This window comes from Ovis aries, chromosome 10 (assembly GCF_016772045.2).
Source record: "Ovis aries strain OAR_USU_Benz2616 breed Rambouillet chromosome 10, ARS-UI_Ramb_v3.0, whole genome shotgun sequence".
Taxonomy (NCBI): Eukaryota; Metazoa; Chordata; class Mammalia; order Artiodactyla; family Bovidae; genus Ovis; species Ovis aries.
In genome coordinates, this window is record NC_056063.1 from 77,333,512 (window position 1) to 77,357,382 (window position 23,871).

At 39.8% G+C, this 23,871-nt stretch overlaps 1 protein-coding gene across 1 annotated transcript in view; it reads left to right on the top strand.

Moving 5' to 3' along the window:
- Positions 1–23,871, top strand: part of ITGBL1 (integrin subunit beta like 1) — a 231,755-nt gene that overhangs the window by 91,845 nt on the left and 116,039 nt on the right. The window contains exons 3-6 of the mRNA XM_042255042.2: positions 6,246–6,392; positions 12,701–12,823; positions 17,825–17,965; positions 20,489–20,629. Coding sequence (XP_042110976.1) covers positions 6,246–6,392; positions 12,701–12,823; positions 17,825–17,965; positions 20,489–20,629 — 552 coding nt within the window. The remainder of the gene's footprint in view (positions 1–6,245; positions 6,393–12,700; positions 12,824–17,824; positions 17,966–20,488; positions 20,630–23,871) is intronic.

The window sequence follows — 23,871 nt, forward strand, 5'->3', positions numbered from 1 at the left end:
TTCACATCAGGTGGCCAAAGTCTTGGAGCTTCAGCTTCAGCACCAGTCCTTCCAGTGAGTAATCAGAGTTGATTTCCTTTAGGATGGACTGGTTTGACCGCTCATGTTTACTGCATTGCAATTAGATGGATAATGTTGATTGTAACAGGAAAAACACAACTTTTCAGCTAAGTGAGCTAATTATACTTTGTTCCTCTTATTTGTAAAACAAGGAAACAAAATCTATCTCACTGGCTCCTTATGGAAGCCAAAGAGACTAGCCTGCATAAAGTACTTATCACTCTACCTGGAAACCAGTACTTATTAGTTTTCCTTTCCTCTCCTCTTTTCCACTTTCCTAATCCAGGTCATGTGTGGATTAGTGTCCAGGCAAGACTAGAGAGCAGATCTTTCCATTGCTGGGGCAAAGTTCCCTTCTACGCAGAATCCTTCCATTCTTCACATAGAAGTGGGAAATAACTATCTAAGAAGTCTTTTTTTAAAAAAAATAAAGAAACAGGGAGGGACTGGTGCCGCTGTCTTGAAAATAGTCATTTCTATTACAAACCATGAAATAATTGTAAAATTAGCCAAGGGATCCTTTTCTTAGAATTTAGATGTGGCAGAGAGGCTGGAAGAGCTATAGTGGCTTAGAAAGAACAGGAGAAAAATTGAGTGTGTCTATTATTAAATGAGCTTGTTTGAATCCACTGGACATTAGTGGATTAGGATACAATGCTGGTCTTGGAAGTTTACCTATTTGACCAAAGCAAGTAGATCTGTGGGCTTTCCAGGTGGCTCAGTGTAAAGAATCTGCCTGCCAATGCAGGAGATGAGGGGTCGATCCCTGGGTCAAGAATATCTCCTGGAGAAGGAAATGGCAACCTACTTCAGCATTCTTGCCTGGGAAATCCCATGGACAGAGGAACCTAGTGGGCTATGGTCGATGAGGTTGCAAAGAGCCAGACACAACTTGGCAACTAAGCATCAAGAAGTTAGATTTGCAGGGCCAACTGAGTTCTCAGATTAAAACAGTCTATTTCAAGGTTACTGTGTGGCTCTAGCAGTGTATCTGACATGCATAGAGAATAATTTTTTAACATCTATCCTCCTATAGATGAATAATTATTTTCAGTGGTAATGATGGTATAGTAATTAATAATCAAGATTTATTTCCAGCTTTATTAAGATACAGTTGACATGGCATTGTGTAAGCTTAAAGTGTGCAGCATAATAATTTACATATAAATAATAGCCACAATAACTTTGGTTAACATCTGTCATCTCATAGAAACACAAAGAAAGAAGGGAATGTTGTTTTCTCTTTGTCATGAGAACTCTTAGGATTGACTTCCTTAACCTTTGAATATACTATACAGCAGGGTCCCCAACCTCCAGAATTTAATGCTTGATAATCTGAAGTTGACCTGATGTAATAATAATAGAAATAAAGTGCACAATAAATGTAATGAGCTTGAATTATCCTGAAAACATTCCCTGCCCTGGTCAGTGGAAAAATTATCTTCCTCAAAATTGATACCTAGTGCCAAAAAGGTTGAGGACCACTGCTTCATTGTGTGTGTGTGTGTGCGCGCGCGCGTGTGCACGAGCACTTAGTCACTCAGTCGTGTCCGACTCTCTGCAATCCCATGGACTGTAGCCACCAGGCTCCTCTGTCCATGGGGATTCTCTAGGCAAGAATACTGGAGGGGGTTTCTGTTTCCCTTCTCCAGGGGATCTTCCCAACCCAGGGACTGAACCTGGGTCTCCTGCACTGGAGGCAGATTCTTTACCATCTGAGCCACCAGGGAAGCCCAATGTATGTTAACTATGGTCATCGTGTTGTACATGACAGACTGGTACTTATTCATCATACTACTGGAAGTCTGTACCTGCATCCAGTTCTCTGTCCCCACCCTGTTAAGTACAAACCTCTTTTTTTTTTTTTTTTTTTACGAGTTTGGTTTTTGGCTTGTTTGTTTGCTTGGCTTGTTATTTTCAGATTCCATGTGTAAGTGAAATTACGCACTATTTCTCTTTCTCCATCTGACTTATTTCACTTTGCATTTTGCCTTCATGTTGCTCCGAATGCCAGGATCGCCTTCTTTCTCATGGCTGAGTAGTAGTCCATTCCACCTCTGTTCCCCTAGCCCAAGGAGACTGGGACCAAGCCCTTCTACCACGAAGATCTCCCCATGTCTTCCAGAGCTTGCTGTGGCTTTCCCCCTAGTCTGGGGTGGTGCAAATGTCCTGGGACTGGGGGTGATCAGGGACTTCAATTGTGGGAGGAGTAGGGGAGAAGAGGGGCTAGCAGAGCTGTGGAAGCACACACGTGGATCTGGGCTGGGCTGTCCGTGGGGATTCTCAGGCCCTCCTAGTATAGCATAGAAATGGGGAGGGGGCAGCTGCTCTCAGCTCTAGCCATTTATTTTCATATCTAAGAGGGAATAAAAAGACCACATCTTATACGTGAATATGTAGTTCAGTTCAGTGGCTAAGTCGTGTCTGACTCTTTGTGACCCCATGGACTGCACCATGCCAGGCTTCCCTGTCCTTTACCATCTCCTGGATTTTGCTCAAACTCATATCCATTGAGTCAGTGATGCCATTTAACCATCTCCTTCTCTGTCGTCCCCTTCTTGTGTCTTCAGTCTTTCCCAGTACCAGGGTCTTTTCCAATGAGTCGGTTCTTTGCATCAGGTGGCCAAAGTATTGGAGCTTCAGCTTCAGCACCAGTTCTTCCAATGAATGTTCAGGGTTAATTTCCTTTAGGATTGATGGTTTGATCTCCTTGCCGTCCAAGGGACTCTCAAGAGTCTTCTCCAGCATCACAGTTTGAAAGATAAATTCTTCTGCACCCAGCCTTCTTTATGGTCCTACTCTCACATCCTTATGTGACTGTTACAGAAACCATAGCTTTAACTCGATGGACCTTTATTGGCAAAGTGATGTCTCTGCTTTTAAATATTCCATCTAGGTAGGAAAGAGGGTAATCAGGATCTATTACTTGCAACTCTTGAGGATTAAATTATGCCCCAGTAAAGGATGGGTGAAATCCCCCCACCTGGTGACTTGAATGTGACATTTGGGAAGACAGTCTCTGAAGATGTAATTAAGATGAGGTCCTCCGGAAGTCTGATGGACTCTAAATCCAGTGACCCATGCACTTATAAGGAGAAAGATTTGAAGACACAGACACGCAGAGGAAAAACCACATGAAGAGAGAAGCGGAGCAAGGAAAGCTTGCTCAGACAAGGAGCACCAGGACTGCAGGCAGCCACCAGTAGGTGGGAGACGGGAATGGGAGCCAGTAGGTGGGAGACGGGAACGGGAGCATGTCTCTGGCAGAGCCTCTAGAAGGAATCAGCCCGTTGGCACCTTCATGTCAGCTTGCGGGTGCTAGAGTGAGGAAATTTTTGTTGTTTTAAGCCTTTCAGTTTATGGTACTTTGGATGACTGCTGCAGCAAACTAGTACACAGTGGAGCAGGTGTTTTGCCAAACGGGATGTTCGGCGAAGCCACGTTGTTGACACTACAATGGAGATTACCTTGCTTTGATACTACAGCAGCCTCATTCCCTGAGGTTGGCCAAAGTTCTTTTCAACCTTGGGTAAAGAGGATCTTCCCTGGTGGCTCACGGTGAAGAATCTGCCTGCAACACAGGAGACCCAGGTTGGGAAGATCCCCGGAGAAGGAAATGGTTACCCACTCCAGTATTCTTGCCTGGAGAATTCCAGGGACAGAGAGCCTACTGGGCTACAGTCCAAGGGGTCGCAAAGAGTCGGACACGACTGAGTGACACTTTCCCTTTCAAAGAGTAGGACTTATTTAAAGATTCTTTTCTTTCTAAAAACATTGTGCACTTATCTCCTGATAAAGTTATATAGGCTATTCCTTGGTAATTTTTGACAGTAAAAAAAGAAAAAAAAAGTCTACTCCTATGCGCTTTCCTAAATGGAGGAAAGCGAATCAAGAAGACCCTACTGGGCATGAAGTTTAGATAAAACATAAAAACAGCTGACCTTGGCTGTCATCTTTGCCTGCAGTCAGATCCTTAAGGAAAAGGTGAAAACATAGCTGGCAGTGTGTGCTTAAGATGTTAACATAAGATGTGAGGAAAAGGGGACCCCTAATAAAAAAATTGTGTAATCTAAATAAAGTTAAATAGCTTGAAAACACCTCTGATGGGCTTCGGTGTGCTGGTATATATCATGAGACTCTAAGAGAAGAATATAGCATGTCTCTTTCCATGTTTATTTTATCATAGAGCCTTTTATGGAAGAAGTTTCTGAAATTGCACCTCCATGTACTAATAACTTTGGGGTATAAGCACCTAAAATATAGCTTCTACTGATGCTTTATGGAGTCATTGTGAGATGAATGAGCCTTTTAGTATCATCTGTACATTTTCCTAATGTTTCCTCTATTTTTCCAAGTGTTCTCCATTTTAAAAAGTCTGTAACTTTTGACTCACAAACCGTTACTCATCTCTGTCATATATACCTGGTTTGGAGTTTAAGATCTTCCATCCAATATAAAAGATGTATTCTTTTTCCAGATGCTTCCTCTTCTTCTAAATCATTCTTATTTTCTTCCTAGTTGCTTTGGGGCTTTCGTTATTGGGATGAACCATAAAAAAATAGCTGACATGTACATAGAAGTGGCTGTTTCTTTGCTGTATGAAACAGGGAGCTCAAACCTGTTGCTCTGTGACAACCTAGAGGGGTGGGATGGGGTGAGAGGGAGATTCTAGAGAGGGGGGACTTATGTGTACCTATGAGTGATCCATGTTGGTGTATGGCAGAAAGCAACACAATATTGTAAAGCACTTATCCTTCAATTAAAAATAAATAAATTTATTTTAAAAGTGCTATTTCACATTGTTTAACCTAATACACCAATATTATTAAAGAATCGTTACAGTGACCGAGATTCTTAATTCACCGAAAGAGGTTTAGCCACTTTAAGAATAGCACTGAATAAGAGACATCGTTCAGACATTCAGCATTTTGAGAACTTGTCCATGGACAGAGGAGCCTGGTGGGCTACAGTCCATGTGGTCACAAAGAGTTGGACAAGACTGAGTGACCAGCACCTTCTTCTTCATTCTCCCTACAACCCATTCAAACTCTGCTCACCTTTCAAAGCCCAGTTAAAGGTCAAAGAAGTCCAGAAAGTCTTTCTCCTCTTCTGTAGGTCGTAGACTGCATCCTTCAACTTCATACAACAAACAGTTCTGGCTGAACATAACACAATCCTCTTTACATATTAACCTTGACTTTGCAGTTTGTGAATCCCTTGAGGACAAAGACCAAGGATTGTATGTGTTTTGCACTTCTGTCTAATATGCAGTCAATAAAAACATTAGCTGGCTTCTTCAAACAAGTCTCGATAAAAGTAATGACCACAAAAATAAAAAAAGCAAAATGTTGATTTGAGAGAATGAAAGGTTGAGAGACTTTTGTGAAGGTGGATGACTATGACTCTTATCCTTTTGACTCCTGAACCAAATTTTCCATCAGGAAACAAAATGTATACTTATTTTTCATGTTAATCTTATTCCAAAGTGGGAATTATAAATATATAGAGATATATATTTAATATGAAGTCACTCAGTCATGTCCAACTCTGCGACCCCATAGACTGTAGCCTACCAGGCTTCTCCGTCCATGGGATTCTCCAGGCAAGAATACTGAAGTGGGTTACCATTTCCTTCTCCAGGGGATCTTCCTGACCCAGGGATTGAACCCGGGTCTCCTGCATTGGAGGCAGACGCTTTAACCTCTAAGCCGCCAGGGAAGATATACAATTTTATTGCATATGAAATTCAAATAAACATAAGGCCAATGTTTAGTAGAATTTTATCTAAGATTCCTTACTTAGAGTTTGTGGTTTTGTGTGTTATAAAATGCAGCTAAATGGAAACAATTTTTATTGGGTTTTTGTGTCTTAAATGCACAAGTGCCTGGTGGACTTTTTTTGGTGCTAAATTTTCTGATTATGTGTTTTAGACCTATGGTTAATTATCTAGCCTAATGTCTCTATCAGTTAATGTTTTTAGAATGAGTTATCAAAGTTGATTTTGGAAATAAAGCCCACATAGTCCATTGTATGGAGTATAAATAGTGTTCCATGCCCCCTCTCCCCTGCCAGCTGCTGTCATATACTTGTGTTTGAATTTATTATGGTTCATTCCTGAGCCAGCATCACTCTTGAGATTCTTTGGAGAACAATCTAAGTCTAACTGGATGTTGTTAAATTCTCAGGCCACGGTAAGTGTGACTGTGGCAGATGCAAGTGTGATGAAGGATGGTTTGGTGACGCTTGCCAGTACCCAACCAACTGTGACCTGACCAAGAAAAAGAGTAACCAGATGTGCAAGAATTCTCAAGACATCATCTGCTCTAATGCAGGTAAGAATTCTGTCCCCAGAGCATCCTCAAATGAAATCATCAAAGTTGGGTCCTTAATGGAAATATGTAGGCGTCGAGAAATGTTGAACCTTGGAGTGAGACTGCTTTTGAGTGTATTTTTTTTTTTTTTTGAAATGAAATTCAGATAAATCAATTGGGAAAAATGTCATCTTGCTGAGACTGGCAAGTCTGATGCTCTCCAGCTGTTCCACATGCCTCCTTTAAGCAGGATATTTTCTGGAATAAAAACCCCTGACAGCATTTTATGTCAACTGTGAGCCATATTTTCAAATGCTGGATTAATTCTTTTAAAAAGGATTTGTATAAACTGAATTAATTGTTCTCTGTTACAGATCAAGGGGGATTTGAATTCATATGTTACCATCAGATAGAACTAAACTTTTCAAATTTGATGGAGGTTTCAGGTGCCCTGGATGTGAAACCCATTGAAGAAGATAGTTACAACAAGAGTTTTATTTAACTGAAGTATTTTTCTATCTTGTAGGTGTCATTTCAAACTATTTTTTTTTAGAAATGTACAGAGGAGCTGTTAAAATTAATTACCCAAATCATATAAAACTCAACAACTATGGTTTGGGTTTTAATGATGTATAGCCAATATTAATATTTTTTTGACAGTTGAGCACATAAAAGCTCAAAGTCAGTTTATATTCTCAACCCTGGTTGAAACTGGGAATGCTCCTGTCCTCACTGGAGGCTCTGATTTCATTGCTTTGGCGTCTGCTATGAACTGTAGTGGGTTTTTAAAGTTCTCTGGGTAGTTCTTCAGCACAGTGGTCCCCAACCTTTTTGTCACTAGGGACCAGTTTCATTTTTTCCAAGGACTGACAGTGGGAGGGATGGTTTAGGGATGATTCAAGGACATTGCATTTATTGTGCATTTTATTTCTATTATTATTACATCAGCTCTGTCTCAGATCATCAGGCATTAGATCCCGGAGGTTGGGCACCCCTTCTTAAGTAGATCTGGGGGTATGAGTTCTTGCTTTGTGTGCTCCAGGCCAGGGTTTGACGACACGTGAATACCTGCCCTCCTGAAGTTCCTGTGATTGGGGGACTCCTTTTGCAATCACAGCTGGGACCTTTTCACAGTCTTTGAGAGGAATTGCTCTGTGTAGATTCAGGGCAGTAGGCTGTTTTGTTAATAGTAATCAGGGCTATTTCCAAGGGAAGTTGTGACTGATGCAGCCAGGAACCAGGACGGAAGTCCTGACAGTCAGGTGTTAGCTGTCACTCTCCTGGCTTCTCTCCAGCACTTCCTTCTTTTCTTTCTTCTTAGTAAAATGTTTTTACTTCCGGTTCACAATACCCACCCTTCAAACACACACACCCGCGCACGCACACACACACACACACACACACACACACACTCTCTCTCTCCCTCTCTCTCAACTTCATTATTTCTAAACTTCTTTCGGTGATAAGTTTTGAAATCAATTTCAGTTTTGTTTCTTTGCAGTCTATTTTGGATTGATTGATTTTCAAATCCAGTGTTTTTTTAAAATAATAATACATGTAATAATTATCAAAAATTTAATAATACATTTTAGCCACCTAAGAATTAGTCTAACTGTTTCTTTTAACTAAGAATTATTTAGCTATTTAATAGTAAAAATGTTCGACTATCATGGAATCTAAACATGTGATTCACTACATCATCATCTCAACACATCCAAAAGGAGAAAATTTACAGAACTGTTTTACGATGAAACACGTAGGATAAGGTATAAAATGCATTTCTAAGATATTTTTACCTCTATTTTTTAACATGGATATAGTATTTTTATGTAATCTACTGTGCATATTCCAGTTTCGCCAACTGACCCAGCAATGCCTTGTATAGCATCGCCCCCACCTCTGTTCCAGTCTAGGGGCAGTGTCACATCTGGTTGTTATAAATCTTCAGACTCCTTTGATGTGTCTTTAGACAATGTTCACAGACAGCACAATCTTTTTTACTCTCACACTCTCCTCTCAGTTTCTTAGCCTTTCAAGTTGACTTTGGGGATCTTGTCCTCACATGTCTTTCTTTAATGCCTACTTCTACCAGCCTAGTTCAGGCCCACTGCCCACAAGTTGTGTTAGTCTGAGTCCCTTGGACAACGAGGAGATCAAACAAGTCAATTCCAGAGGAAATAAACCCTGAATATTCATTGGAAGGAATGATGCTGAAGCTGAAGCTCTAATACTTCGGCCACCTGATGGGAAGAGCTAACTCACTGGAAAAGACCCTGATGCTGGGAAAGGTTAAAGGCAAAAGGAGAAGGGAGCAGCAGAGGATGAGATGGTTGGATGGCATCACTGACTCAATGGACTTGAATTTGAGTAAATGTTGGGAAATAGTGAAGGACAGAGGAGCCTGGCATGCTACAGTCCACTGGGGTTGCAGAGTCGGGCATGACTGAGTGACTGAACTGAACTGAAGATGTTACTAAGAGTTGGATACGACTTAGCAACAGACAACAGCAACAACTGAGTTGCTATTACTGATCTTTCCCCCTCATACCGCAGTGTGGTTTTCAGGAAGCAGCTTGGAGCAGAAAGGGAAGAGGAGCTGTATGGAGTGGGGAAGAAGACTGAAGGGCAGGGGGAGAGGGAGATGGAGCTGGGGACCAAAGGAGTCCCAGAAGGTGGCTCCAGAGGGGCGCAGAATGGCAAGGCATAGTCTGCAGAGCTGAGCCAGAGCAGAACGAGTCTCCCGCACCATCGCATCAGGGATATAGGCTGGTGTTCAAGACAGGGAGTCATCCTAGAAAGAGCCAGCTATATTAGGCAGAATGAAAAGTCAGAACTAAAATAATCTAGCATGAGACAGAAGACCAATTCTAGAGACTGAGCTAATTGGCAATCAAGAAAGAGCCACGGTTTGACACAGCATGAGCGCACGAGTCTGGCGCGTCTGCCGGGGCTTCCATATGCCGTTTCTTGGAGGCTCAGTTGTGAATTCCACTTGATGAGTAAGACAGGAAGGCTCTGAACTGTTGTAAACTTCCTGCGTCACCCAGGGATGGTTCAGATGTGTGGATTGCAGGGAGCCAGCCTGTGGGGGACGTCAGGGAGGATTTGTAGAATTCAAAGCAGAGACTATGCCTTCTCATCTTCCCTGAAAACAATGACGGCATCGTAACCCTCATGATGGTACACCTCTCTCCCCAGCCGGGAAGTGCTCCTGGTATTCCATCAGATACATTCTAAAATTCTTGACCAATATTCTGGATCCCATACTTACAGACACTTTTCTCCAAACTCAAGTCGGAGTCTTCACTGTTGTTTGATTCTTCATCCTATTCCTTAGCTCAGACTCTTTCTTCAGCATCACAAGGCTTTTCTCCATCTCCTCTTCTTGAAATTCTATCTGTATACCAAGTGCCAACTCAAAACTTACTCCCTTGCTGTGCCTTTCCTCCTTCACGGAGCCAGCCTGAGGTCCATGCTATCTTCACAGCATTTGTCACAGATCTGTTGCAAATGCCTTTGAGTCATCTGGTTTCATATATCCATTGTGTAATAAGTATCAATCATCTGGCACATTCTTCCTGATCTATGATTTACTTGGTTTTAATTTTATTCCTCTTATTATCTCCTATAGCACCTACAACTTCACCAGTGTTATAATAAGAAATGAGAAAATGTAATGAATAGAGATGTGAATGGTTGAAAGACAACATGAATAAATGTGAAAATGAAAAAGAACGGTGATAATTAGAAAAAAAACAGATGAGACAGTCCCATGAATTGTAGCACTAGATTCGAAATGAACTTTTATAAATCAAAATAGTTTTCAGGGGAAAAAAAACCCAAGAAAATGAAATGTAATAAAAGTAAAATTCACACAGGCATTCTCAAGGAAGAAAAATAACAAGCTCAGGTTCTGTGAAATTACCATTTATTTGTGACTGTGAGAGAAAGAAGTGACCTGTGTAACAGAATCACACAGAGGGTTGAAAACCAGGAAACAGTGGGGTCTATAAATATAAAATGTGTCTGGAGAAAATATTTGGGAATATGACTAATGTACTCGAAGTCTTAATGGGAGAAGACAAAGAACCCAGCATTTTCTGGAAGTCTACAATGTGCTAGACACAATAGAGTTTTTAGAAAGATGACAGGGTGATATATTTATCACTTGTTCTTCAAAGTAGCTCTATGAAGTAGACATTATTTGCAGATAAGGAATTTGAGAGTTAGGAATAAAAATAATGACCTCAAAAGTGTATAGCTAGAGGGGATTAAGACCTGGATTTAGCTTCAGATCTTCCTTAGTCCAAAATCCATGTTCCTTCTGGTTCAACACATAGAGAATTTCCAATATTCAGTAGCTCAATTCAAATTTCAATATCTTTAGTTCCTTTCCATCCTTTACCTCTCAAAACCAGTCACCGAGTCATCTTTTCTTTCTCCTGAAAATATCCCCATGTGTATTTCCTTTTTTCTAAACTCATGACCATAACCTGGGTCAGCCTCTATCTTCTTTCCTGCAGACTGATGGACCAACATCCCTTCAAATCCATTTTGCCTCATTTCAATGCATTCGCCATGTGACAACCAGAATAACCTGGTGAAAATGAGTCATGATCACATGACTCCCTTGTTGAAATATTTCAATGGCTTCTCATTATTCTTGGATGAAAGTTGGAAATCTTTAATGTGACCTCTTTGTTGTTGTTCAGTTGCTAAATCTTGTCTGACTCCTTGCAACCCCATGGACTGCAGCACACTAGGCTCCCCGTCCTTCACTATCTCCTGGAGTTGGCTCAAATTCGTGTCCATTGAGTTGGTGATACTATCTAACCATCTCATCCTCTGCCACCCCCCTTCTCCTTTTGCTTTCAATCTTTCCCAGCATCAGGGTCTTTTCCAATGAGTCGGCTCTTCCCATCAGGTGGCCAAAGTATTGGAGCTTCAGTATCAGTCCTTCCAATGAATAGTCAGGGTTGATTTCCTTTAGGATTGACTGATTTGATCTCCTTGCGGTCCAAGGGACTCTCAAGAGTCTTCTCCAACACCACAATTTGAAAGCATCAATTCTTCAGTGCTCAGCCTTTTAGATTTCCATAAACTTCACCATTAGTGGCCTTTTTTTCCATTCACGGCGCCCTCTGCTTTATTTTCCACTATACACCAGCTGTCTTTTTTCCCCTGTTATTTCCTCTTTTACTGCAGAGCTTTTGCTTTTGTCTCTTGCTGGAAGTGGGCTTCTTCACCATCTCACTTCTCTTAGCTGTTATTTTTTCTTGGTTTTCAGTTCTCAGTTTAAGAGCCATTTCCCAGGGACCCTTTGACCACCAGGGATAAATCCCCTTACTGTGAGTTTCTGCAACACTCTGCACTTCTCCATTTATTTTATCACTTTGGTTTTTACTCATATAAAGCTTTAAGAGGAGGTTATGGCTAAATCGATCACCTGTTGCATTTCCAGAGACTAGGATGAGCTCTAGCAAATGACAAAGTCTCAGTTACTCTGTGGTGATGGATGTGATATCAATTAAAGATTAAGACATAAGCATTAAAAAAGAAGCTACTCAAGTGGACATGCTACTTCTCAGTATCTTTTGAACGCTGTTTTATTGTCAGTGAACTCACTCTCAGGGGTTGTAGTCAAATCCTTTTACACTTGACTGGGTATGTGGAGAGCGGTAGACCAGATGGCTCTGGTGCCTCTGTTTCACCCTGAGCTGTCCTGAGAGTCTGGTGAGGCTCTAGGATTCCAGGCGTAAGGAAAACCCACTCTGGGCCCTTTGTCGTAGGGACCTGGGTATCACTTTAACACTACAGCTATGAAGGTTTTAGGAACACTTGAGTTTTTTCATTTATTTAAATTTAATAATGAATGCCGCAAACATTTATTATATAAATAATAAGCTCAAATATTGCACAAAGCATTGAATAAATAACTGGTGAGGAAGATAAGCAAGGTTACTTTTCTCACAAAGCTTAGCATTTTCTGCTTTAGTTCACTCAGACCCAGGTGTAATCAGAAGATATTCATTCATGCATTGATTGGATGGACATTTATAATGTAACTCTGCTCTTAGGGAGTTCAGATTTACATTCATGGAACTATTAGAGGTCAATCATAATAGCTGTGTGCTATAAAATGTGACTAATGGGCTACAATAATCTCAAAAAAGAATGTCATTATCCATCTCATCATACCCACAGTAAAACCTAATAGGAATATAAAATTGATTGGAATTGTCTTTATCCATGAAAGAGAGGTTAAAATTCATTAATTATAATTTATGTGCATTTAACAAATAATTTTTGCTTTGTTTTAAATGGTCTAGGTACATGTCACTGTGGCAGGTGTAAATGTGATAATTCAGATGGAAATGGGCTTGTTTATGGTAAATTTTGTGAGTGTGATGACAGAGAATGCATAGACGATGAAACAGAAGAAATCTGTGGAGGTATGTATATTAACTTTGCAAAAAAACGATGTAAGTCCTTGATTTTGTCACCTGTTTCACTGAACTTTTATCTCTATGAGTTTATGTACTAGGTTTACTCATTTAAGCTGAACCTGTGTTTATTTGGAAAATACTTCATATAAGGAAATATAGACTAAGGCATTCAGAGCAGATTAATAAAGCTTTGTTGCTATCATTCAGTCACCCAGTTGTGTCTGACTCCCCGCGACCCTGTGGACTACCACACGCCAGGCCTCCCTGTCCTTCACCAGCTCCCAGAGTTTGCTCAAACTCGTGTCCATTGAGTCGGTGATGTCATCCAACCATCTCATCCTCTGTCGTCCCCTTCTCCTCCTGCCTTGAATCTTTCCAGGCATCAGGGTCTTTTCCAGTGAAAAATTGTTTATAATTTTTATTTTGTAACTATTTTATGGAAGTATTATTTACAGTGTTGTGTTAGTTTCAAGCGTACAGCATAGTGATTCAAATGATATATTTGTGCATCTATGTATTCTTTTTCAGATTCTTTTCCATTATAGGTTATTATAAGATATTGAATATAGTTTCCTGTCTTATGCAGTGGGTCCTTGTTGTTTATTTTATATAGAGTAGTGTGTATCTGTTAATCCTAAACTCCAAATTTATCCCTGGTATCCCCTTTGGTAACAGTGTGTGTTTTGTATGTTTGTGCATCTATTTCTGTTTTGTAAATAAATTCATTTGTATCATTTTTTAAGATTCCACTTACAAGTGATATCATATGATATTTAGAGCAGACTAGTATTTTTTGAGTTTTTCCCTTTAATTTTTTATTATTTTTTTAATTGAAGGATAATTGCTTTACAGAATTTTGTTGTTGTTTTCTAGTGCTTTAAATGCATGTACACCCGTGATGGATTCATGTCAATGTATGGCAAAACCAATACAGTATTGTAAAGTAAAATAAAGTAAAAATAAAAATTTTAAAAAATTTAAAAAAAAAGAAAGAAAAAAAAATGCAGAATCAGATTGTTCCCAGAGAAGAGCCAGATCATAAGGGCAACAGGCCAATTGCATGGTTCTGAAGCATTCCTAGTGGAATCTGTCTTCTTTGCTCAGCTTTTATTTCGCCTCTTTTCTCCCAGTCTCTCTATTGCATGTTTTAATTTCATTTTCTTTCCCGTTTTGAACCATAACCCTGTAAATACTCTCATGTGCTACTGGGGACGTTGAAGACCAATTGGATTATTAGCCTGGAATCTATCCCTCCCCACACACTTAGATAACTATTTTCATGATTGTTTCTATGGACAACCATTACTCAATCCATTTTGCTGTTGTATCAATTACTGCAGGCTTGCTAATGTCAAGAGCAGCAATGAGTACTTCTTATTCAATAGATAATTTACCAGGATCCGAAATGACTTGCCAGGGTTAAATGGAATTTAGACTCCTGTCTGTCTCATGCCTGGCTACCCTGCTGGCTCAAGTGGGTAAAGAACCGGCCTCAATGCAGGAGACATAGGTTCGATCCCTGTGTTGGAAAGATCCCCTAGAGCAGAAAATGGCAACCCACTCCAGTATTCTTGCCTGAAAAATCCCATGGACAGAGGAGCCTGGAAGACTGCAGCCCAAAGGGTTGCAAAGAGCCAGACATGACTGAGTGATTCTGCACACCCACACGTGTTGTCTGATGCCAAAGACTGTGCGATTGATTGCTCCCCAGAGAGACCTGCCCTGGAGTTTGGAGCTCCACAAGGAAAGCCCTTCTTACCACTTGTACTATATTAATAGTTCCCTTCTCTTCTGCTTCCCTCTCTGCAACTCTGTGCCCAGGGTTTCAACCAAGACTGGCACAGGGCAGGAAAGTAAACAGCAGTGAGAATCACTTCAGTTTGGGAGCACTCTTCGCTGCTGTTACGAAACATTTTATCCTTCTTACCTCTGGCCTAATCTCTCTATCCATAAGTAATTGATTCTTTCATTGAAATCTGAAGAGACTCCATCCACGGAATCCTGTCCTGCATATCAAATGGGTGATTTCAGAAGAGTATTTTCCCTGAAAGGATCAGGAGCCAGCGGGGTGGGGAGGAACCAGAAGGCCATAAAGTGTCACTAAGCTGCCGCTTTGTTTACAAAACAAATTGAGGCTTCAATTCCTGTGGTCATCCAGATGCTCTTGTTTTAGGTCAGCTCGGATCTCTCTCTCTGGTGTCCTTGCTGTACCACCAACCAGGATAAAATAAACAAAGAAAAGAACCTTCATTTTTTCCACCCAGTGACCTAAGCTCGATGCTGCTCAGACAGTTCTGCTAAAGGGCTTGTTCCAAAATGATTAGAAATTAGATAAAGCTGCCCACACATGTGATGTGTTTGTCTTCCTGATATTTCATTTGCAGTTATCACAGATCAAAAAAGAGGAAGGGAACATGTGTGGAGCCAGTGTTTTCTGATACACACTGCCAAAGCAAAGTCTATTTGCGTGTGTAAATATAAATATTGACCTGGAAAGAACAGGAAATGTTTAATGCTCAACCTTTCCACTTATTATTTCTGTTGGTTTGAGGCTAAAGCAATTTCATGGTGCAAACTCTCTGACCACAGACAACCAACATTCCCGTAAAATCCTATGGCGATGGCACTGTGTAGGATTCTAGATTTTCCATGTATCATTCACAAGAAAACAGTCTGTTGAGAGGTGATTTTACAGCCCAATAGGGAAGCAATTCAAAAAGAGATTTTCTTACTCCATCAGTTTGCACAAAGCCAAGAATGATGTTCGTTGTCTGGGCTGTGTATTGTCCTAAGGCTTATATTTTATCTTGGTTATCCAGCTATGTCTTATTATAGTATTTTCACTTGAATTATGAAGATATCTGCTTAATTTTCCATATCTGCATATGGTATAGCTTTACATGATTTATTCTAATAATCCTGTTCACCTCTATCTCAATGATTTTTTAGTATAACCTTGTCAGTACTGAATTTTATAAATATACAAAGAATTTGAGTGTGAGGGATGAAGATTTATGATCATTTGTTAATCTCATGGTAAGCCTTACATGAGATTAACAAACTGCTGCATGTTACATAAATTCCTTATAATGACAGAGGAAATAAACTTTGAAGATTTCTGAGATTATACTACTTTAAGTATAATCTACTTAAAGGAAATTCTACTTTAAGAAGTTAATCAAGTCTTTAAAAAAAAAAAGACAAACAAACCTGACTTCTAGGAAGAGCTTTTAGAAAGCAATTGTCTTGTTTTCTTTCAGTGTAACCCTCAGGTTCCTGAGGCTTGTGATATAACACTGGCTCGTGATATTTTTGTGTGCATACATGTAGAGATAGTTTAAGTCCATGAATAAAATGTATAGCTTTTATATTTTACTATTGATGAAATCATTTGATGGTCTTTATGTCAGCTTAAGTGAAAAAGTTAAAGTTTGCTGTAGAAATGACCCTTCTCTATTAGCTTGTGTGCTGAGTCACTCAACTGTATCCTACTCTTTAGGACCCCATGGACTGTAGCCAGCCAGGCTCCTCTGTCTATGGGATTCTCCAGGCAAGAATACTGGAGTGGGTAGCCTTTCCCTTCTCCAGGGGTTCTTCCTAACCCAGGGATAGAACCCAGGTCTCCTGCATTGCAGCTGGCTTCTTTACCATCTGAGCCACCAGGGAAGCCCCATCTCCAGCTTAAGAAGAGGTTTTCTGTAGATACTCCAATGGCAGCTCATTTAGACAGAAAACATGACATTATACATTGGGCCCTTGTCTCTTTCTCTGTATTTCACTGTAGCGCTTTCTCTTCATCTCTGACTCTCTCTGTCTCTCTGATATGTATCTGAATGAAGGAAGTCTCATCTGAGAGGCAAAAATAGCCTGAGACCAGCATATTTTATTGTATTTTCCCTTCATATGTGTGTGTACCAGGCCCTACTGACGCTCCTGCTGTTGACCAGAAATGCCAGAGTGTTTAGAAAGAAAAATAGCCCCTCTCTGGGATGATGGCTGACGGAGAAGAGAGAGGCAAGAGCAAAGCCTTTAGCCATAGACTGACAAAGGATAAATTCATGTAAAGCAGAAAGAATAGACTAAAAACCAAAACGGTGCTGTTTTTCATCATAGGTGCAAGAATACACGTTCATGGTTGTTGACATAGCTACAGAAAAAAAGAGGATATACAAGGAGATTTGGGGTGGAAAAGACTTGTCATCTTTTGGGAATTTGTAGGGTTGCTGGACATGGGCACAGAAAGTGATGAGGTCACATCATTACAAATTATATGGACATAAGTACAAACAAGCAGAGTAATAGTTTGTGGAGCAATGGGAGCTACAGTGGTGGGGGGGCCTCTGGAGACGAAACGATGGGCTGCCCTTACCTAGCACTTGTATCCTCTTGACAGATAGGAAGGGGATTTGACTTTAATACCAAGGGTCCATGCTATTTTATTTGCAGTTAGTAGTTTAAGTAACTACTAAAAGTTGATTTAGCTGAGACCCTCTGCCACGTGGTAAAAACACAACAGCTTGTCAGATACTGTTGAATGAAAAGATGAAATGTTTCCTCTAACTAAAGAAATGGCTCCGTCATTAATACTGTGCATCCAAAGAAGTAAGCACCATTGGTATCTCATGGTTGATTTCAAATGACTTAAGGAATGCTCTCAGAGTGAATGCTTATATACATTTGAGTTTGATGTACACATTTGTGACTGGAGGCCTGGTAGGCTTTCTCTGTCTTTCATGCAGTTTCTTGAACATTCTGTCATTTTCATCAGCCAACTGGCCAGGAAAAATTAGAGGACACCTTGACTTGCTTTATGTGTGTGATGATGTAGATATGGGCACACCTATGATGTTTCGGTGGCAAACTACATAATTTGATTATTTTAAGCAAGAACTGTGGAGTAGGTTGATTATTTCCAAAGGCAGAAGTGATCACCAAGAGGTAGAAAGTTAATTCTGCTTTTGAAAGCTGCTTTTTTTCCTCACTGTATAAAATTCATTTTGGGTAAAGGCCACGGAAAGTGTTACTGTGGAAACTGTTACTGCCAGGCTGGTTGGCATGGAGATAAATGCGAATTCCAGTGTGACATCACCCCCTGGGAGAGCAAGCGAAGATGTACATCTCCAGATGGCAAAGTCTGCAGCAACAGAGGTGTGTCTTTCATACTCATTACTACGTAATTGGGGAAAAAACAAAGCTCTTAATTATTACCTCACCTTTTCTGTGTATTTCCTTCCATGTGGAAGTCATCTTTTATAGGATTTGACTTTGATGTAAATCAATATTTCTTATACCAACAAGCATCCCTTTCTTATTTTTTTACTGGGCAGAACGCAGAAAGATAAGAAAGTTGCTGTCATACTTTCAGCTTCACTGAACAAATAGTTAACTCAGGGACTGTAATTTCTTTGGCAGCCCTCCAGAAATGACATGGTAGAGTGAAAAGGCGATTCTTGTAGATACTTCTGTTAAATGTCTCTTGACTAACAGAACCAGCTACAGCATGAACATCTAATTATTCAGAGAGTATTCCAGAAAACACTTGTCTTAATTGAGTCAATCAAAGGCTTGGTTACAATACTGAATTGATAGGAGTCATTTAGCTTTGATACACAATAATAAAAATGAGATAGTGAATAAAATATAGCCATGTGAAATTGAGATTGACCTTAGGCAGGAATTTAAAAAATATATTAGTATTGCTATCATGTAATTTAAAGTGAGTTAACTAAGTGTTGATATCAAATCAACTAGTATTAAACACTTGGAAGAAAATTCTTGAAAATACGTGTTCATCTTCCCTTTGTCAGCTCTCCTGGTAGATAAATAGCCATGTTGGGCTTTTCTGACTACTTGAAGTTATCAGTAAGTGGTCAGTTTCCTTCAATAAAAAAGTTAAAATCTAGAAAGCTGGAAAATTATTTTTTTGCATTTCTATAAATGAATGATACATTTTAATAGGTAATGCTTGCATGGAAAGCCTGAACACACCACCAGTTTTATCTTTTTAAAGGTTGACACAGAAAGTAAAATATGCCCAGTTTCTGTACACAGAGAAAGGAAAGCAAAAGGCCTGAACTTGGGACAAAAATTATAAAGAAAAGTCCTCTCTTTAATTTGTGCAGAGCAGGTCTGATTATTTATCATACTAACTCACTTATGTTTTCATTTATTATATAAGCTATGTAGGAACCCTACTGATGGACATTTAGATCACTAGTGGTTTTTCAATGACATGATGCCACCATATTTAATGTTCCTATACATGTACTTTTCAGTTCTTTCCCTTTCCTCTACATACATTAATTGAAGTGAGCTGTTATAAGTAACATACATCTAAAGAGTCTATGTTGTGAAACTGCCATCCAGAAAGTTGTACATTTTATACTCTGTACCTGCACCAACTCTTGATCCTAAAACAATCTATTTTATTTCTGTCTATCTGATGTCTGAAATAATTCTAATTCACTGTTGTTTAAAGTTCTCTTAACCCTTAATCATTACAGGTTGAGTTGTAAGCATTTTTACATTGATCTATCGTCATTATTTCTCTCTACAAAACTTCCAATTAGTGTCCTTTGTCTATTTTTCTGTAGGCATATTTGTCCTTAGATAATTCATTCATAACAATTGCTTATGTCTATGAAAGTAGCTTCGTCTTTTAAATACATATGACTACATGTTTCAGCTGTTTTTATCTTTTAGTTTGTTTTTGGTGCCTTGCCCTCAGCCAGAATTTTAGATTTTTATGTCATTAATTCTTTTATTTTTTCTTTAAATAATTTGCTTTGATGTTTTTGAATAAAAATGGATTTTATTTTACATTTTATGGTTTTATATCCTTAAATCTTTAGTCCAGCTGGAATTGACTTTGATGTAAGAGGTAAGAGAGGGATTTAATTTTGTTCCTTTCACAAATGATCTAAAGATCATTGCCCTAAAGATGATTATTTATAGTTCACACAACTTTATATGATTTACAACTTAACACTTCTCTATACGAATCTCCAAAAAGCCAGAGTTCTAGCTCTCCGCCTGCGTCAGTGTCCTCTATAGCCTGGGCTCGTCTGATGGAGCCATGCCCGCTTTTCAGTCTTTCTGGATATGCTCCTTCTGCTCCAGTGGGTCAGGTCTGCTTAGGATCCCATGTCCATCCCCACCTTCCTTGGCTCACTCTCGCTTTCTTGACCTCCCTTGAATTGTTCTACCTCCGAAGCTCCTAAAACATTTCCCCTTCTCTCTTCTTGTCCAGACCATCTACCTTAATTACTTCTGCTCACACTGACTTCCACTTTCCCAACTTTTAGAGTATTTACGTCCTAGTAAATGTTAGTGCTTCCGTGCTAGTTTTTTTATTCGCTTTTTTTTTTTGGGGGGGGGAGGTCGAATAAATTGTAAACCTCTTGAGAGCAAGGGTGACATTTTATGTTAATTGTGTTGGTGTTATCTTTGAGTCCTACCAGCACGGTGAAGTATCGGCATGGATAGTAACTTTTGTTTATGAAGGCTCTCTACTAGCCACTCTAGATGGTGTTTTCCTCTATAGACTATAATTCCTGAACACGTATATTTTCCAAATATGAAGTGAACAACAGAAGAAAGAGCAATGGGTAAGATGCTTTCTTTCATGATTTTTCTTCTTTCGACCCATACAAAATCATTTTTCCCCTCTAGGGATTTGTGTGTGTGGTGAATGTTCTTGCCACGATGTGGACCCCACTGGAGACTGGGGGGATATTCATGGGGACACCTGTGAGTGTGATGAAAGGGACTGCCGGGCTGTCTACGACAGATATTCTGATGACTTCTGTTCTGGTAAGTGCTTTCCTAACTCCTGTTTTTATTTTATTATTATTATTATTCTTTTTAAAAAAGATTTATTTATTTCTTTTATTTGACGGTGCTGGATCTTAGTTGTGGCGTATAGGATCTACTTCCCTGATCAGGGATCAAACCTGAGCCTCCTGCACTGGGAACCCAGAGTCTTCACCACTGGACCAGCAGGGAAGTCCCTAATTCCTGTTTTTAAATACGAAAATGTTCATTTCCCTCTTTTCAAGATTTATTCTGCTTCTCCCAGAAACTGTGAAAGAACTGAATGTGCCTTCTGAAGAATTTGAGACCCATAGGACTCCTAATATCAACCTGAAAACCCTTTAGAGACTTTGCCACACTGGGCAAAGATCTGAGATGAAAACACACCCACTCTCTGAAAAGCAGTCTAATCTTTCACCAAAAAGAACTATTACCTCCATGTATCTAATCCTCAGCAGTGAGAACACAAAGCTAGCAGACTTGACCCCGAACAGGAGAGGCACCCTTAAGGCAGCTGTTACTAACACAGTACAAAACTAAAGACAGTGTGGCTCTTGTAGGCAGTTTATTGCATTGCTTTTTTGGTATAATTTATATACTAAAAGTTGTCCTGCATTAAGTCTACAATTGAATATCAATTAGTGGATTCAAAAATTCTATATGGACCAGCTACTCTTTGCCAGCATCTTTGCTGCATCTGGGTCACTGGTTCCAGCAATGAGGAGACAAACATAATCCTTGACAGGGAGCCTGTAATCTAAACGCAAGGGGCTTCCCTGGCAGCTCAGCTGGTAGAGAATCCACCTGCATTGCAGGAGACCCTGGTTCCATTCCTGGATTGGGAAGATCCCCTGGAGAAGGGATGGGCTACCCAGACCAGTATTCTTGGGCTTCCCTGGTGGCTCAGCTGGTAAAGAATCCGCCTGCAATGTGGGGGACCTGAGTTTGAACCCTGGGTTGGGAAGATCCCCTGGAGAAGGTCATGGCAACCCACTCCAGTATTCTTGCCTGGAGAATCCCCAGAGGAGCCTGGTGGGCTACAGTCCATGGGGTCGCAAAGAGTCAGACATGAGTGAGCGACTAAGCACACACAATCTAAATGAAAAGGAAAAAAAAAAAAAAAAAACCACCCTGCCAGAATTTCTAAGAGTGCAAAGGAAAACAATAAGCCGTCCGTTTTATCTTAAAAAATGTCACTCAACAAAAATGAAGTAATAGATTTTATTACATGGGACGATCCAGGAGGCGTAGACACATGTTCATGCTTGATTGCTTGGTTGGTGTAAGGAAATATATAGGGAGCTCTGTCTCCAGATAAAAGTTTGCCAGCAAAGGCAGATAAAAGAGCTGCCCTTTTTAATTACGATGATGCAACTGCAAAGACTTCTCTGGCCTGGCCAAGGGGAGCTGGCTCCTGAAGCTTCCCCCTGCAGAAGAATCGCCCTGTTCTGATGATTCCTTGGGCTTGGGAGAATTTTCTGAATAGGCTCACAGAGGTGATGGGGTCGTAGGCTGTGATTTGAACAATAAGACATCAGGCTGTGATTGTGATTTTATTATTCCTTTGTTGAAGTGAGCTGAATGTGGCCAGTTCTCCACAGTCTGCCTCCCACACCTAACATGAGAAATTTAAGCAAGAGGAAACTCATTAACAGAGATCTTGTGCTGAGAGACACCTGTCAAGTTCGTTCACACACCTCATTCCATTTTATGTTCGCACGGACTCAGACAGGGATACATTATTATCTACGTGTAAGAGGGAATGTTCAAAGAAAATTAGCGACTTGACAAAGTTCACAGCGCCCTTAAGTGTCACCTGAAAACAACTTGAGCTGAAGTGCTCATGTTGTTTAATCTCCAAATGATGCACAGAGGATGTTTCGATTTTCCTTTATTTCGGTAAGGAAGAGATGTCCTTTGAATGCTTAAAATTCTTATAAAACTAGGCTTCTCTGAACATTGTTTTGATCTGGGGTGGGTGTCAATCTCTGGAGTAGTTCTTCATGCTTAGTAAATCTTTAGAATTCTATATGCAATGCTTAGTAAATTATTAGTCTTCACAATTTTTCCAATTGCCCAGAGTTGCACCAAGAGAAGAGAGCCATGCAATTGACTATTGAGTGTGGTAATACCTTAGTGTTATGAGATAGAAGTACCCCAAGGATGTGGATATTCTCTAGTGATTTATGCCAGGCTGGAGTGTAATAAGACTCAGATAAAATGAAGCTTTATTTTTAGCTCTCATTCCAGCCACCCTGAGAGTGTTGAGCTTATTTAAGTCCAAGAGAAATCTCCCATTGGATTATAGTTGGTTCATTTAATTGACCTAATTTTACTTATTCATTCCCGCTCTTTCCATTCATGTATTCAGTAATGCACTTCCATGTAAATATTTTGTGCCTGATCCATCATGGGTACAGGAGATGTGATACAAATTTTAAAATGTGATCTCTGCTCCCAAATAAATTAGTTGTATTTATTTGTTCTTTCACTCCTAAAGTGTATTTATCACTTCTTTTACACTTCTTTCACTCCTATTCACTGATACATGAGTTCATCCATATACACATATGACTCATATATCCACAAAGATACACACACATGTACATGCCTCAAAGAGGATACTCTAGACAAGTTTTGAGTGTGACTGAAATGACGGCATGACCAGCCATCGTGAAGTATATCAGCTGCTCTGTTATTCCAGTTCTATGAACTGCTCCCCTGAACTGACTTTCTGATTCTGAAATAACTCCTTCTTCCTGATGACTGCTTACCAGTCTGATCCATTTTGCCAAATTCCCAAATAGGAAAAAATATGCTGCAGTGTGACTTTCCACTTTTTCAGCTTGCTCCTGCCTAGCAAAATGATGAAAATATAAGGTTAGTCCTGGCCTAGAGTTCCCTTAGTGTGGAAAGTAGACTCATTTGGTAGAACCATATTATAGGAGGAAATTTGTCTTTGTGGATTAACAAAGAGTTAAGGGAAGAAATGGAAGGAAATTGTTACATACATTCAGTTTACATTGTCTTGAAAGGGAAAAATAATATATCAAGTGGATTTTCAAAAAAAATGACAAGTGCTAGTTAGATCGAATTCATTTCCCCCAATTTTTTCTCTCCGTGGTCTTCATATTTCCTTGTGAAAAGCAACTTGTAAATACCAGATTCCAGTTCATGAGCATTTTTTGTTCATTTTCAAGGAGAGAAATAGCCTCTGTGGAAGAAGAGCATTCTGGAATGGA